The sequence below is a fragment of the Symphalangus syndactylus genome, chromosome 5 (assembly GCF_028878055.3).
Source record: "Symphalangus syndactylus isolate Jambi chromosome 5, NHGRI_mSymSyn1-v2.1_pri, whole genome shotgun sequence".
Lineage (NCBI taxonomy): Eukaryota > Metazoa > Chordata > Mammalia > Primates > Hylobatidae > Symphalangus > Symphalangus syndactylus.
In genome coordinates, this window is record NC_072427.2 from 16,852,662 (window position 1) to 16,869,823 (window position 17,162).

General features: G+C 37.1%; 1 protein-coding gene across 5 annotated transcripts in view; it reads right to left on the reverse strand.

Annotated features, from left to right (window-relative positions):
• TICRR (TOPBP1 interacting checkpoint and replication regulator) overlaps nt 1-17,162 on the reverse strand; it is a 54,801-nt gene that overhangs the window by 15,997 nt on the left and 21,642 nt on the right. For all 5 annotated transcript variants that reach the window (XR_010121007.1, XM_055277239.2, XM_063640118.1 and 2 more), the window contains exons 8-15: nt 13,898-14,049; nt 12,678-12,778; nt 11,979-12,072; nt 11,802-11,881; nt 11,392-11,631; nt 10,464-10,560; nt 6,511-6,568; nt 4,364-4,510 (exon numbers count right to left, since the gene is read on the reverse strand). Coding sequence is in view for 4 of the 5 variants with exons in the window: in XM_055277239.2 (XP_055133214.2) it covers nt 4,364-4,510; nt 6,511-6,568; nt 10,464-10,560; nt 11,392-11,631; nt 11,802-11,881; nt 11,979-12,072; nt 12,678-12,778; nt 13,898-14,049 (969 nt within the window). In the remaining variant the exon portion in view is untranslated. The remainder of the gene's footprint in view (nt 1-4,363; nt 4,511-6,510; nt 6,569-10,463; nt 10,561-11,391; nt 11,632-11,801; nt 11,882-11,978; nt 12,073-12,677; nt 12,779-13,897; nt 14,050-17,162) is intronic.

The following is a 17,162-nucleotide window of genomic DNA, read 5'->3' on the forward strand; positions in this document are numbered from 1 at the left end:
GATTAGCAGCTGCTTTCTCGTCAGAAACAAAGGACAAAAGGCAATGTGATGACATATTCGAAGTGCTGAGAGAAAAAAGACTGTCAACCAGGAATTCTATACCCAATAAAAGTATTCTTCAAAAATGAGGAGAAATCAGCACATTCTCAGATTGAAACAAAATAAAACAGAATTTGTCATTAGCAGACCTACACTATAAATAATACTAAAAGGAGTCCTGTGGGCTGAAAGGAAAGGGCACTAGGGTAACTCAAATCCACATAAAGAGTTAAACAGCATTGGTAAAGGTAACTATATAAGAAAAACATTATAAAAGAGTTTTTTATTTGTAACTGTTCCCCCCTGTTATTTAAAATACAAAGTAATGATTATAAATCAGTATTGATGGGCATACAATGTATAGATGTAATTTGCACGACAATATAGAACTAAGAAGGGATAGTCAGTAGGACTATACAATAGCAAAGTTTTTATAAACTATCAAAGTTAAATTGGTATCAATGAGAACTAGGTTGTTATAAGTTAATATCTTAATTATAATCTCCAGGGGGAGTGAGGTTATGCAACATGATGGAGAAGAAAGCTTTAGGGGTCAGTCCCTCAACCCAAATAACTAGTAAACTAGAAAAAAAGATCAGAATTCACTATTTTGGAACCTGGGAACTTGACTGAACACCTGTAATAACCTGGGAGGTGTTTGATGATGGGAGAGGCTGCTGATCTTTAGGAAGGGAATGATGTGCATGAACTAGCTACCATTTCCCTTTTCTCATCCCTGCTGTAACTATTGGGATAGCAGCCCACATTCCAGGAGCAGCTGGCTGGTGCTAGGGCAGACAGTGAAGACCTTGTCCTCCAAAAATTGGGGGTTAAATGCTTTGGTCAATCAGGCAGATTCCTGTAGGAGCAGTGCAGACACTGCCTTGGTTTCAGCTCTCTTAGGCTACAGTGGGTTTCTCCCAGTTATCAGAAGATTAAGGGACAAACTCACCTTCCCCCTCCTTGTTTCTTGAATCAGACATTTAAGGAAATCCTTCTTAGGTCATTGGCTGACCATAGAGATAATAGATAGAAACTTCAGTGACCACACATAACAAGGTATACATACTTTACACAAATAGTTCAGAAAAGGCACAAATGAATAGCTGAAGTCCTTAATAAGCAAAAAACAGGAATCCCTGAGGGGTGACAGAATCTGACCTCCACGCAGTTACCACATTATAATACCCCTAATAACTAGTACTCAACAAAAAAATTTTCTTTGTAAAAATACAAAGAAACAGGAAAGTATGGCCTATTTATCAGAAAAGAGAATTTGGCAAAAACCATCACTAAGGAAGCCAAGACATTGGAATTACTAGTCAAAGATGTTAAATCAACTTCTCTAAATATACACAATGAGCTCACTTAAACCATATATAAGAAACTAATGGAAATCAGGAAAATAACGTATGAACAAAATGAGAATATCAATAAAGCAATAGAAATGATAAAAGAGAATCCAGTAGAAATTCCGGAGCTGAAATGAAAAAATTAACTAGAAGGGTCAACCACAGATTTGAGCTGGCAGAAGAATCAGTGAACTTGAAGATAAGGTAATTGAAATTATCCAGCCTGAGCAGAAAGAAAAAATAATTTTAAAAAAAATGAACAAAGTCTGAGGGACCTGTAGGACACCATCAAGTGTACCAACACAAATATCATGGGAGTCTAAGGAGGAAATGAGACCAAAAGCGGCAGAAAATTTTTTGAAGAAATAATGGTGAAAACCTTCCAAAAATCTAATGAAAGACATGAACATATACATCCAAGAAGTTCCACGAACTCCAAGCTGAATAAACTCAGAGATTCACACTGAGACACGTTGTAGTCAAAGTGTTGAAACCCAAGGACAAAGAGAGAATCTGGAAAGCAGCAATAGAGAAGCAGCTTAATAAGATTAATAGTTGATTTCTCATCAGAAATTTGGGAGACCAGAAGGCAGTGGATGTCACATTTGAAGTCCTGAAGGGGAAGAAAAAAAAACTGTCAACCAAAAAATTCTATGTCCTTCATAAAGTAGAAAGTAAGACATTTCCAAATAGATAAAAGCTGAGGGAGTTCATAATCAGTAGACTTACCCTATAAGAAAAGCTAAAATGAAAGGTACTAGACAATAACTCAAAGCCACGAGAAGAAATAAAAAACAATGGTAAAGGTAACTATATAGATAAATATAAAAGCCAGCATTATGGTAATTTTGTTTTTTTAATCCTATATAATTTAAGTCTGTATTAACAGGTACACAATGTATAAAGATGCAGTCTACAACAATATAGAGAAGAGGAGACAGAAATATATAGTAGCAGAGTGTATATTACTGAAAACAGGTTGGCTTTATTCATAAAGCCAGGTTCTTTTAAGCTTAAGATGCTAACTGAGGTAACCAGTAGCTGGGTTAACCAAGGTAACCACTGAGAAAACAACTTAAAAATACACAGAAAAAGAAAGAATGGAATTAAACTAGTACACTACAAAAAATCAGCTAAATACAAAAATCAGGAATTGAGGAATTGAGAAACAAAAAAGCATAAAACATAGAAAATGACAGCTGTTCCTTATTAGTAATTACATTCATAGAAGCGGATTAAGCACTGCAATTGAAAAGCAGAGATAAGCAGAATGAATTAAAAAAAGTGATCCAAATCTATGAGGTCTATAAGATATTTAATTTAGACACAAAGACACTAAGGTTAAAAGTAAAAGGACAATGAAAGATATCCTATGCAAAAGAGCTGGTGGGTGGGGAGCTGTATTATTGTCAGACAAAACAGACTGTAAGCCAAGAAAGGTTACAAAAGACAAAGTACATTACCTATTGGTAAGAAGTTTAATTGATCAAGAAGACATAATAATTATTGACATATATACTTAAGTACAGAGTCTCAAAATACATGAAGCAGAAATTGACAGAACTGAAGGGAGAAATAAATAATTCAACAATAATAGCTGGAGACTTTAATATGCCCCTTTGAATAATGAATAAACAATAAAACAGAAGCTCAACAAGGAAACAGAAGACTTGAATAATACCATAAATCAACTAGACCCAACACACATCTATAGAATCCTTCACATTCTTCTCAAGCACACATTAAACATTCTCCAGGGTAGACCAAATGTTAAGCCATAAAATAAGTCTCAAGTTTCAAAAGACTGAAATCATACAACGTATGTTTTACAACAATAGAATGAAACTAGAATAAATAGAGAAGAGAATTTAGGAAATACACATATGTGGAAATTAATGCGCTCCGAAATAAGCAGTGGATCGAAGAAGAAATCACAAGGGAAATTAGAAAATATTTTGAGAGGATGAAAACAAAAACAAACCATATCAAAATTTATAGGATATGCCTAAAGCAGTGCTTTATTAAAAAAGATCTCAAATCAATAGCTTAAACTTCACCTTAAAAAAGTAGAAAAAGAGCAAACAAAAACCAAAGCCAATAGAGGGAAAAAAAAAAATGAAACTGAGATTAGAAAACCAATAGAGGCCAGATGTGGTAGCTCACACCTATCTCAGCACTTTGGGAGGCCGAGGCGGGCAGATCACTTGAGGCCAGGAGTTGGAGACCAGCCTGGCCAACATGGTGAAACCCTGTCTTTACTAAAAACACAAAAATTAGCCAGGTGTGGTGGTGCACACCTATAATCCCAGCTACTAGGGAGGCTGAGGCAGGAGAAGCGCTTGAACCTGGGAGGCAAAGGTTGCAGTGAGCCAAGATCACACCACTGCACTCCAGTGCAGCGCAGGAGACAGAGTAAGTGAGACTCTGTCTCAAAAAAAAAAGACAAAGAAAACCAATAGAGAAAAATCAATAAACCAAAGTAAGTTCTTTGAAAAGATTAACAAAGTTGACTGGGTGTGGTGGCTCATGCCTATAATCCCAGCAACTGTGGGAGGCCGAGGAAGGCAGGTCGCTTGAGCTCAGGAGTTTGAGACTAGCCTGGGCAACATGATAAGACCCTGTGTCTACAAAAAAAATACAAAAAATTAGCTGGGTGTGGTGGTGTATACCTGTAGTCCCAGCTACTCAGGAGGCTGAGGTGGGAGAATCACTTGAGCCTGGGAGGTGGAGGCTGCAGTGAGCTGAGATTGCGCCACTGCACTCCAACCTGGGTGATAGAGCAAGAACCTGTCTCAAAAAAAAAAAAAAAAAAAAAAAAAAAGATTAACAAAATTGACAAAACTTTAGCTAGACTGAAAGAAAAAAGAGGGAAGAAGACTCAAATTACTAAATCAGGAAAGAAAGACGGTACATTACTACTAATCTTACAGAATCTCCCTTTCCTTTTTCCTAGCTATTCTGAAATGTGGTACCTTTGTTCTTCTTGAAGTTGTCAAGTTTATCCTCTAGACCTTCCACAGCTGACACAGAATGGCTTCTAGGCAACCCCCGCTTTAGTGATCTCTTTGAAGGGGAAAGCAATTCCTGGTTGAAAAGATTTCTTCGAACTTTGGTCACTTCTGAAAGCATCAAAAAATAAAAGAAAGAAAAAGAAAAAGCCAAAGATTATCATCAATAAATGCCGTATCTGAGAAAAGATAACCAAAACAGAGAAGCTCCTTGAGGAAACTACTCTACAGATTGCTATTGTCACATATGCTAATAAGGTCTCCTTAAATAGTATATTCCCATAATGCATTAAAAATATTTACTTTTGCAAATTAAAAAAAATTTTATATGTTATTTTGCATGAGGTAGGGGTCCAATGCCATTCTTTTGCATGTGGACATCCAGTTGTCTCAGCATCATTTGTGCAAAAGACTATTCATTCTCCATCAAATTGGCTTGGTACCCTGAATATCAGTTGACCATAATAAATGCTAGTGCTAATTTCTTTTTTAAAGGCTAGATAGAATTCAGCAGTGAAAACTTCTAGTTCTGGGCATTTCTTTGTGAGTAGTTTTTTGATAACTAATTTAAACTTTTTACTTGTTATAGATCTATTCTGATTTTCTATTTCTTCTTGAGTCTGTTTTTAGTAGTTTGTATCTTTCTAGGAGTTTGTCCATTTCATCTAGGTTATCCAATTTGTTGGTATACAGTGGTTTGTAGTATTCCATTACGAATTCAATTTAAATCTAACTTTTCAGGAACACGAGGAAGGCCCCCACCACTTACTGAGTTAGATGCTACTCATTGTAAGATGGACGTAATTCTTAAGTAAGAGGATGGCTAACATAGGTCATGGTCCTTTTAATATATCCCACGTTATGATTATTTTTCTCATTTTGGACCTTTTTGCTGCTGTCTATTCAGCTCAGCATTGAGCAGAGAATTGTTCTTTTCAATTCTACAGATTTCTTTCTTCTTCTTCTGACTACTTTACTAAGCTGCTGGGACATTTTAAATTTTATTCTTGACTCCAAAGCATGAAAGTTCTCATCATCTAGACTCAAAGTTAGAAAAAAATAGCTGAAAAGTCAAGAAGTACTTGGCAAAGCCAGCAAGACAATACCTTAATCTTAAGATAGCCTGGTGGAAGTGATTCAAAAATTCCCCAAGGGTGAATTCTTCAAAGATTAATCATTTAAACCCAAACCAAATAATCTAGGATCCACAAACTGGGAGCAACCCTTGTGTTTACCCATCAATGACATAAACGTTCATATTAAGGTTATTAAGGACATCAATAACACACAACAAAGTTTTAAAAATTTTTTTCCCTATCTCCATTATAAGAGTTCCTGTTACCTAACTTAGGCTGTTGGTGAAATTGATTTATGACCTGAAAGCCAAATTTGGTTTGTTATTCTCTATTTTCCCAATGTTTTGAAAAGTTTAATATCTATAGAAAGTTTCAAATAATTATAAAATTAAACATATGCCCATCACTAAAGTTCACCAACTGATGATATTTGTTTTCTCCTTCCTTCTCTGTGTATGTACATTATTCCCCTAAACACTGGAGAGTAAATTGCAAACAACTGTTCACTTCCTAAAGGCCAGCATGTTATCTCCTGAAAACAAGGACATTCTCCTCCATAACCCCAATGCCATTATTACACTCAAAGTATCTTTAGCATTGATACAATATTATCTAGCATACACCACTTCTTCAAATTTCTCTAGTTGTCTCAATAATATCCTTTCTAGTATTTTTCTTCCCTAAATTTAAGATCCAAGCAGGGATCATGGAATACATTTAGCGGTCATGCTTAAACTCCATTCATCTGAAACAGTCCCACTGCCTCTTTTCTTTTTCCTTTCTTCCAGCTTTCATGATAATGTTTTTTTGTTTGTTTGTTTTTTGTTTTTAAAGATTTCAGACCAGTTATTTTGTAAAATACAATATTTTGAGACTATTCCTAGGGGACTATGTCCATGGTATTTGGACATATTTTATTAGCCAACAATCATACAAAGCCTTAATTTACACCTGTAAGCAGCTGCTTAAATACATACAATAAAAATAAAGTTGTCATTCTAGTGAATAAATATATACACTGAGAAAACAGTATACCTTGCACTGTATCTTTCACTGGCTGGGAAGGCTGCTGAGGAGCAGGGTGAGAGTTCTCCTGAAACATGAGAAAATCCAGAAAGAAAATTTAAATAGGCATTCATTGAAACAAAAGAATAAAGATTTCACATGAACTCTTTGACTCTTGCAATTCATTTACAGGGATCCATAATAGAAATAATAAAATGTACAAAAGAAATGTTCCAAAAACACTCAATGCTGCACTATAGTAATAATACAAAATAAAAAACACTATAAATGCCCATAAAGAGTGAAACAGTTAAACAAATTACATACCCATCCAATGCAGACATTACAAGAATAAGGAAGGAAGACCTCTCTATAGATGGTTGAGCATCCGTAATCTGAAAATCCAATATGCTCCAAAATCCAAAACTTCATGAGTGCCAACACGACACTCAAAGGAAACACTCATTGGAGCATTTTGGACTTCTGGATGTGGGATGCTAACCAGTAAGTACAGGTAATGCAAATGTTCCAAAATCCAAAAACATCTGGGATTGGAAACACTTCTGCTCCTAAGCATTTTGGGTAAGAGATACTCAACCTGTACTAACATAGAGATCTGTGATAGGGAGGAAAAAGGAAAATATTAAGTATTCTAAGTTATACCATTTATATATATGTATATAATGGATCTGCACAAATCTTTGGTGTTATTGGTGCATATAGAAAAGGGCCTGGAAATACACACAACAAACTATCATCAGTGATTACTTCTGATGAATGGATGGAGAAGGAACACCCTAACTTTTAACTTTATATGTTTTAACTTTTTAATGATAATCATGCATACCTTTTATACCTAATTAGGGAAAAGCCATATACATTAATTAGAGGGAGGCTATACTCTCAGAAACATTTCTTTATCACACTGCTATTTACTTGCTATTACAATAGAAGATTCAAGAGTCTAAACCCCAGATGCATCAAAACAAGGAAATTGTTTTTTAAAGATTTTTTGTTTTTTCAATTCATCGTAATAATTGAAGAAGCCACCACATATGGGCAGAAACTTAACAAATGGTCTTAGTGATATAACCAAGGTCTTGCTGATAAGACATGAGATGTGATCATTCTTATTTATATTGATTAATAACTCTTTTAAAGAGATAAACTATAATTGTAAAAATATGTCACACATCCGGCCAGGCGCGGTGGCTCACGCCTGTAATCCTAGCACTTTGGGAGGTCGAGTGGGCGGATCACGAGGTCAGGAGATCGAGACCGTTCTGGCTAACATGGTGAAACTCCATCTCTACTAAAAAATACAAAAAGTAGCCAGGCGTGGTGGCACACGCCAGCTACTCGGGAGGCTGAGGCAGGAGAATGGCGTGAACCTGGGAGGTGAAGCTTGCAGTGAGTCGAGATCGTGCCACTGCACTCCAGCCTGGGCGACAGAGGGAGACTCCATCTCAAAAAATAAAAATAAAAATAAAAATAAAAGTCATACATCCAATTTCCTATCCAGGGGTCAGCAAACTACAGCGTACAGACCAAATCTGGGCCACCTCTTGTTTTTGAAAATAAAGTTTTTACTGAAACACAGTCATGCTCGTTTCTTTCCATAATGCCTGTAGCTGCTTTCCCACTATAGCAGTAGAACTGAATAGATGTTGCAGAGACATATGGCCTGCAAAGGCTAAAAACATCTACTATCTGGCCCTTTACAGAAAAAGTTTGTCAACCCTTGTTAATCCATGTAATTGAATGAAAAACTAGGAGAGTATGTCCTGGAGGTATTAAGGCAGGATCAAACCTTTTTTTTCTTTTAATCATTGTGCTCTTCTGGAGTTAAGACATGTAAAAGAAATTAATATACATTAATGTAATTAATACTATATGTCTACACTTAAGTTACAAGTTCACTGCTTCCCGAGTTAACTATATTGATACTATATTGATCCTTCAGAGAACTGAGATTTATTCTTTTAAAAATGTAACATCTGGTCCTTTCAGTTAAACAACTGTCACTTATCTATGGTACCAACTTTGACATGAAAAAACATTACTAACCACAATCGAATCCTGACCTCAAATTTTTTTTTTTTTTTTTTTTTTTTTTGACAGAGTCTCTCTCTGTAACCCAGGCTGAAGTACAGTGGCTTCATCATAGTTCACTGCAGCCTCAAACTCCCAGGCTCAAGCAATCCTCCTACCTCAGCCTCCCAAGTAGCTGGGACTACAGGAGTGCACCACCATACCTAATTTTTAAATTTTTTGTAGAGACAAGGTCTCACTATGTTGCTTAGGCTGGTCTCCAACTCCTGGGCTCAAGTGATTCCTCCTGCCTTGGCCTCCCAAAGTTCTGGCATTATAGGCATGAACCACTGCGCCCGTCGTAATTCTGATCTTAAAGAAGAAAACTGTCTTGTCCAATCTAAAACAGAAGTTTCAAAGTGTGCTAGAAAGATCTGCAAATCATTGTAAAATCTAGTGAGAATAAAGGCCTGGCAACTTTTGGCCATTCACTTTTGGATTTTCCAATCTTCAATCAGGATTGTGAGATATGTAAGATTTGCATTTTATTCACAAAGTATAAGAAAGTGAACACCATTAACCCTTTAAAAGAAATCCCACCTCCAATTCCAAAGGATTGCTACAAATATCTAGAAACAGAACAAACCACTATTATAATAATTAATGCTTCTAAAGATAGTTCTCATTGAATTTTAACTCTTCTCAGATAGTTCATGCAGTTGAAAAGTTTCATTGTGTTTTTAGTCTCCCTTTTTTCCTTAGCGAGACATTAATTCTATTTAGTAAACAGATTCCAGTTAGGTTTATTTTTTTTCAACCAATAAAAACCCCAAGTCCTTATATCAACTGCCATGAAAAAACAATAGTACCCCATTATCTGTGATTTCACTTTCCACGGTTTCAGTTTCCCATGGTCAACCATGGCCCCAAAATGGGTGAATATAGTACAATAAGATATTTTGAGAGGGAGACCACATTCACATAACTTTTATTATATTATATTGCTGTAATTGTTCTATTTTACTATTGTTGTTGTTAATCTCTTACTGTGCCTAATTTACAAATTGAACTTATGCATGCATAGGAAAAAACAGTACTATATATAGGGTTCAGTACTATCTGTGGTTTCAGGCATTCACTGGGGTTCTTGGAACATGTCTTCTGCAGATAAGGGGGGACTACCCTACCTCCTGGCTCCATGATGGTCATCATTTTCTTTTTCAAAAAAACTTGTTATTCATTCATTTATTCATTCATTAATTCACTTAAGAGATGAAGTCTTGCTTTGTCACCTAGGCTGGAGTGCAGTGGCACGATCATAGCTCATTGCAGCTTTGACCTACTGGGCTCAAGCAATCTCCTTGCCTGAGACTCCTGAATAGCTGGGCCTACAGGCATGTGCCACTATGCCTGGCTAATTTCTTTTTAATTTTATTTTTTGTAGAGACATGGTCTTGCTATGTTGTCCAGGCTGGTCTCAAACTGTTGGTGTCAAACTATCCTCCCTCCTCTGACTCCCAAAGTGCTGGGATTATAGGTGTGAGCCCCTGTGCCTGGCCTAAATTTGTTATTGAAGTAAAATATAACATATTGAAAAGCACCTTCTGGTATGCAACCAAAGTCCTATTACAATTGTATATTCTCTTCCAGTGACTGCTTTGCTTATTTTAGTTATTGTTTTATGAGTTTTCTTATCTACATTAAAGATTTTGAATTAATTCATTCCTAACTTTTACTCGCTGTTTTTCTTCACATTACCTCTATCACACTCGAGTAAAATTGTTAATCTAACAAGTTTATATTTCTGTATTCCTTGGATTATAGTTTTATACACATTCATAAAAATATTTAATATTATTTCTGTATCCTCCAAAGTTCATTTTCCTAAAAGTAGGGACACTGCCTTTTTGTTCTTATTTACTGTGTCATCTCAAGCTGGAAGGTTTACTTACTTTTTTCGTAGCTCTCTTTGACACTTTAGGAATTTCAATTTGTCGAAGATTCTGTGAAACTTCAGCAATGCTTTTATGTCTTATTAATGCATTTTTCCTTTTAAAAATAGAAATAGTTAATACATACTAGATAGAGGTTATATATAGTTAAATTCAAATGGAACTAGAGTCTAAGTAAAATGAAATATGATTTAAATAAAAGCCAGTTACCTTAAGGGTTTATTACCTTTCTGGGTTTATAATAAAACAAGTCACCCCAGAATTTTCAAAAGTAACAAATTCAACCAGTTATGAACAATGAAAAACATCAAGGGATATTTAAAAAGCTGAAACTCTAAGCTTATTTCATAGAAGGCCTAGTTCCTGGAAACCTCATGTGGACAGTAAAGAAGGCTTTGTGAAATAGGAAATAAACACTATACAGTCACGCAATGTTTCCTTCAATGACAAACTGCATATATGACAATGGTCCCATAGGTTATAATGGAGCCTATATAGAAACCTAATAAATGACACTTGATATTGGCATTACAGATCAAGTAGGGGAAATGACTGCTATTCAGTAACAATGCTGGAACATTAGCTTTTCCATATGAAAAAATATACATAAATGAAAAAATACATACTATCTAGGTTCTGGTAGGCACACTCTGATGTTAGTACAACAAAAATTGTCTAACAATGCATTTCTCAGGATGTATCCCTGTTGTTAATTAAGCAAAACATGACTATATATTTCCTAGATAATATAAAGATTGTCAGATGCTCCTATTAGGAGCTCTAATAGTTGGCTTCTCTGATTCAGACATAAGGGCAGCTATTAGTTCAACAAATTATATGGACAAAGATGACCGGACTGTGGTTGAAACACATCTTTTATCAGAACTATAACAGTGCAAATAATTCCTTTCATTCTTTGAGCTCTTACCTTCTCTTCTTGGCTGATCTGGTACGAAGTTCCTGCAGTTCATCAGATTCAGGGCTGCCTGACACTGATCTACGAGCGCTTGACAAAAAAGGCACAGAAAGAAGTGGTGATTTGTTCTCTTGTGTCATGGAGTCATCACTGAAAAAATCCGTAGGAAGGACACCAGCCAGCTTCTGAGGAATCACAAACCCTAGGCTGTTGTAAAGATTTCCAAGTGTCTTTGGCATAGAGTCAATATACCTGTGGAATAGATTGATCAAATATGGAACAGAGTTACCATCTTACCCTCTCTATTCCCTCCCTCACCCAGCCTAAGAAGTAGTCCTTACAACTCCAAAAGTCAGAGACAACACCATATGTAGGTTTTGACAAAACAATTTTAAAGTTAAGTTAGTAACCATGAAACTTACAATCTCAAAATTTCCTCCAGAAACTCTGCTAGGTACGCTGAATCCTCAGTTAAACACACCATGCGCAGCAAATCTGTCACCTGAAGGAGATTTTAGAACATTATTAGAGAGATGCCCTCTGCAGGGAAGCTGAAAGCATCTAGGGCTTATTTCAATGGCACGAAACTATATACTTGCCTCCTCCACTACTTGTTCCATATCATCTGTACTTTCATTTATTGAAGGGCATTGCAGACACATCTCCAAACGAAGAAATACCTGAAGCTGGCACCTTGAGACAAAAAAAATACTTGGTCATATCTACTTTGGATGTCACTAAACAAAAAGCTCCTTCTATAAGCATAGATCTATTTATATAAGAAACAACAACCAAAAAGGAGAAGAGCCAGTGCCTTTTCTAAAAACTGATATAGTTATTAGATAAATAGGTGATTCAAGCCAATTTCAAAAGAACTGGCTACAAAAGCATCTTCATGCAGTTGGTAATCTTTTTTTTTTTTTTTTTTTTTTTGCTGAGACAGGGTCTTGCTCTGTTGCCCAGGCTGGAGTGCAGTACTGGGATCATAGCTCACCATAGTCTTGAGCTCCTGGGCTCAAACAATCCTCCAGCTTCAGCATCCCAAGTAGCTAGGGCTACAGGTGTACACCACCATGCTCACCTAATTAAAAAAAAATTTTTTGGTAGAGACACGGTCTCACTATATTGCCCAGGATGGCCTCAAATTCCTGGCTTCAAGCAATCCTCCTGCTTTGGCTTCCCAAGGTACTAGGATTACAGGCATGAACCACCATGTCACAATCTATTTTAAACTGATACAAGCTAATCTCACAGCTTTGTTTTGGAGTGATGATTTTTAAAAAATGGTAGTTACTTACTCTCTAACTTTGTCTTCCTTATCCAGTTTTTTTCCTAGATTCTGTCGAAGACTTTTACTCGTTTTTAAGAGATTACTTTTTACTTGATTCAGGCAGTTCACCTAAAAATACAAAATTATTACATAGGAGAATAGTGTTACTTGTCATTATTTCTAATTTCTTTCATAATTGACTAAAGCCCTAAGAAGGGAAATATATTCCCTTATAAACTTCTCTATTCTTTCGTTTGAATGAAAAAGTGACGTGAATATTCTTCTTTTATATCTTCAAAAAGAACATGGTAAAAAAGTTACTTTGAGAGCAAGTGGGCATGGATAAAACAAGCCTGCCCAAAATAAAGTGTCTTAAAAGAAATGTTCCACAAAGCAGTGATTAAGAAACCTAAGTATTATAAACAAATCCTCCTGTTTGCTTTAGAGAAGGAGCTCCGTGATGGCCACTGAACATGAATAAAACAACAACATGGTCTAAAACAGTGGTTTGCAACACTCCCAGTGCATAAGAATTATCCAGGGGGCTTTTTAAAAGCACCAACCTGAGAGATCTGTTTCAGTTCATCCAGAGAGAGCAAGGCATCTATATATATTCTTTTGAGATGGAGTCTCGCCCTGTTGCCCAGGCTGGAGTGCAATGGCATGATCTTGCCTCACTGCAACTTCCACCTCCCAGGTTAAAACGATTCTCCTGCCTCAGACTCCCGAGTAGCTGGGATTACAGGCACCTACCACCATATCCAGCTAATTTTTGTATTTTTAGTACAGACCGGGTTTCACCATGTTGGCCAGGCTGGTCTCAAACTCTCGACCTCGTGATCCACCCGCCCTGACCTCCCAAAGTGCTGGGATTACAGGCGTGAGCCACCGCAGCCAGTCGGCATATATATGTATTTTTTAAATGTTGTAGGTGATTCTAAAGTATGGCCAAGGTTAAAAACCACGGGCTTAATCACGCAGCTAACATAGAGCTCACATGAGGAAAGGCTTTTCATTAGGAGAGAATTATACATAATTATCCCCACTCACCCCATCTCTTTGATTTCTGCCTTACCAGTTCACCATATCCACCTTCTGAGATCTGGAATTGTACTTACTCCCTTACTCATCTTACCATTTTTGAATCACGTATGGCATAACAGACATTTTCCAAGACATTAACCAAATCTACCACTAACCAACCAACCACTACATCCATGACAAACAACAATATCCGGACCCTCTTACTTCTAATTCCTTGGTGCCTTTTGATTTTAGGAACATTTTAACGGTTGAGATCATGTTTCGAGCACATGCATACAACATGATTTCTCCTGTGGCCACAGTCTTTTGGTAATTTTCACGTATATATGATAGCAGCTCTTCCTCAGTTTTAAAATCTGTGAAAAAAAAGTAAAATGGATTAATCATATCTTGCTCAAGTCCTTGTATTATTTAGGCCAGTTGTTGTCCACTGCGGAAAATATTTCCTTGCAGGGAACATTTGGCTCTGTCTGGATTGTCATGACTGATGGTGGTGGGGGCGGGGGTGGCTGCTGGCATCTAGTATATAGAAGCCAGGGATGCTGTTAAACATCCTACAATGCATAGGAGAGCCCTACAACAAAGAATTATCTGGTCTAAAATGTCAATAGTCCAGAGATTGAGAAAGTACAGAGATAAGTGATTAATTTAATTTTATTTTATTTGAGACAAGGTCTCACTCTGACATTCAGGCTGGAGTGCAGTGGCACAATCTCGGCTCATCACAACCTCCACCTCCCAGGCAGGCTCAAGTGATCTTCCCACCTCAGCCTCTGGAGTAGCTGGGACCACAAGCATGTGCCACCACACCTAGCTAATTTTCTGTATTTTTGGTAGAGACAGGGTTTCACCATGTTGCCCAGGTTGGTCTTGAACTCCTGAACTCAAGCCATCTATCTGCCTTGGCCTCCCAAAGTGCTGGGATTACTGGCATGAGCCACCATGCCCAGCCAAGTGATTAATTTTAAGGCTCTATATACCAAGTGTAAGTGTTAAAAATTTAAAGGTAGGAGGCCAGGCGTGGTGGCTCACGCCTATAATCCCAGCAGTTTGGGAGGCCAAGGTGGGTGGCTGAGGTCAGGAGTTCAAGACCAGCCTGGCCAACATGGTGAAACCCCTTCTCTACTAAAAATACAAAAATTACCCGGGCGTAGTGGTGGGCGCCTATAATCCCAGCTACTCAGGAGGCTGAGACAGGAGAATCGCTTGAACCCGCGAGGCAGAGGTTGCAGTGAGCCGAGATCGCACCATTGCACTCCAGTCTGGGCAACAAGAGTGAAACTCTGTCTCAAAACAAACAAACAAACAAAAAATTTAAAGGTAGGAAGAAATAAAACCATCTTTGGTGATATGACATGATTAGAAAATCTGAAAGAACAAACAACAAAACTCCTGGAACTGGGCCGGGCGTGGTGGCTCACACCTGTAATCCCAGCACTTTGGGAGGCCGAGGTGGGCGGATCATGAGGTCAGGAGATCGAGACCATTTGGCTAAACAAACAAACAAACAAAAAAACTCCTGGAACTAACAAGTGATTATAGCAAATTTGCAGGATACAAGATTAATACATAAAAGTCCATTGCTTTCCCGTATACCAGCAATGTACAAGCAAAATTTAAAATTAAAAACACATTATCATTTAAATTAGCACCCCCCTAAATATGAAATACCCAGGTATTAAATCTAACACAATTTGTATAAAATCTATATGGGGAAAGCTACAAAATTCTGTGAACGAAATCAAAGAACTAAGTAAGTGGAGAGATATTCCATGTTCACAGCAAGAAAGACTCAATACAGTCAAGACTTCAGATTCCCAATTTGATCTATAGATTCTAGGCGATCCCTATTTTCTGCATATTGACAAACTGATTCTAAAGTTTATATGAAGAGGCAAAAGACCCAGAATAACTAACTCAATATTGAAGGACAAAAACAAAGTTTGAGGACTGATAGTACCAAACTTTAGGACTTACTATAAAGCTACAGTAATCAAGACAGTTTGTGTGGTATTAGCAATAGAGAGATCAATGTAACAGGAGAGCCTGGAAATAAACCTACATAAATATAGTAAACAGATTTTTTTTTTTTTTTTTTGAGACGGAGTCTTGCTCCGTCACCCAGGCTGGAGCGCAGGGGCGCGATCTCGGCTCACTGCAGCCTCTGTCTCCTGGGATCAAGCGATTCTCATGCCTCGGTAACCCCAAGTAGCTGGGACTATAGGCGCCTGCCACCACGCCTGGCTAATTTTTGTATTTTTATTAGAGACGGGGTTTCACCATGTTGGCCAGGCTGATCTCAAACTTCTGACCTCAGGTGATCTGCCCGCCTCAGCCTCCCAAAGTGCTAGGATTACAGGTGTGAGTCACTGCACTTGGCCTCAACTGATCTTTGACAAAGGAGCAAAGATGATATAATAGTGGAAGACTAATACAATCATCTTAGTAATAGATAAAAGCAGTAGAACAAAATTACTAAAAATGTTGAATATTCAAACATTAATAAACTTGATGTACAGACGTGTATAAAACCAGATATTCAACAATTAGAGAATACACATTATTTTCAAGTGCACATAGAATATTAACAAAACTTGACCACACATTAGGTCAGTTTCAGCAAATATTAAAGAATCAATCTTACAGACCACATTGAGCACAGTCCAAAAATATTAAAAGCTAATTATAAAACACTCCCTTATATTATGGATGTCAGAAAATATTTATAAATAAGTATCAATGAAAATAGAAAACAGTAAATATATAATGCAGTTAGTTATACTTAAAGAGAAAATGTACAGACTTTAGACTTAAGTGATTATTTTTGTAAAGCAGATAAATTAAAAACAATTAACTAGCTAAGGGTCCAATATGTGAAGTAATATGAGAGAGTAAACCCCAAAAATAAAGGTAGGAAGGTAATCATAAAGAACAGAAATGAACAGAAAACAAAGCAACAACAGCAATCAACAGAAACAAAAGACAGTTCTTTGAAAAGCCAAATAAGGCCGGGCGCGGTGGCTTACACTTGTAATCCCAGCACTTTAGGAGGCCGAGGCAGGCTGATCACCTGAGGTCAGGAGTTCGTAAACCAGCCTGACCAATATGATAAAACCCCGTCTCTACTAAAAAATACAAAAATTAGCCAGGTGTGGTGGCATGCGCCTGTAATCCCAGCTACTTGGGAGGCTGAGACAGAAGAATCACTTGAACCCGGGAGGCAGAAGTTGCAGTGAGCCAAGATCATGCCATTGTACTCCAGCCTGGGCAAAAAGAGCAAAACTCAGTCTCAAAAAACAAACAAACAAACAAAAAACAACAAAAAAAGAAAAGAGAAATAAAACAGAAAACTCTATAGCAAGATTGAGCAGTTAAAGAGAGAGAGAGAAGGCATAAATATTAAAAATAGCAGGAATTCAAAATACTATTAAAAGTAAGGTCTAATTTTGTTTCCATAAAGGTATCTAGT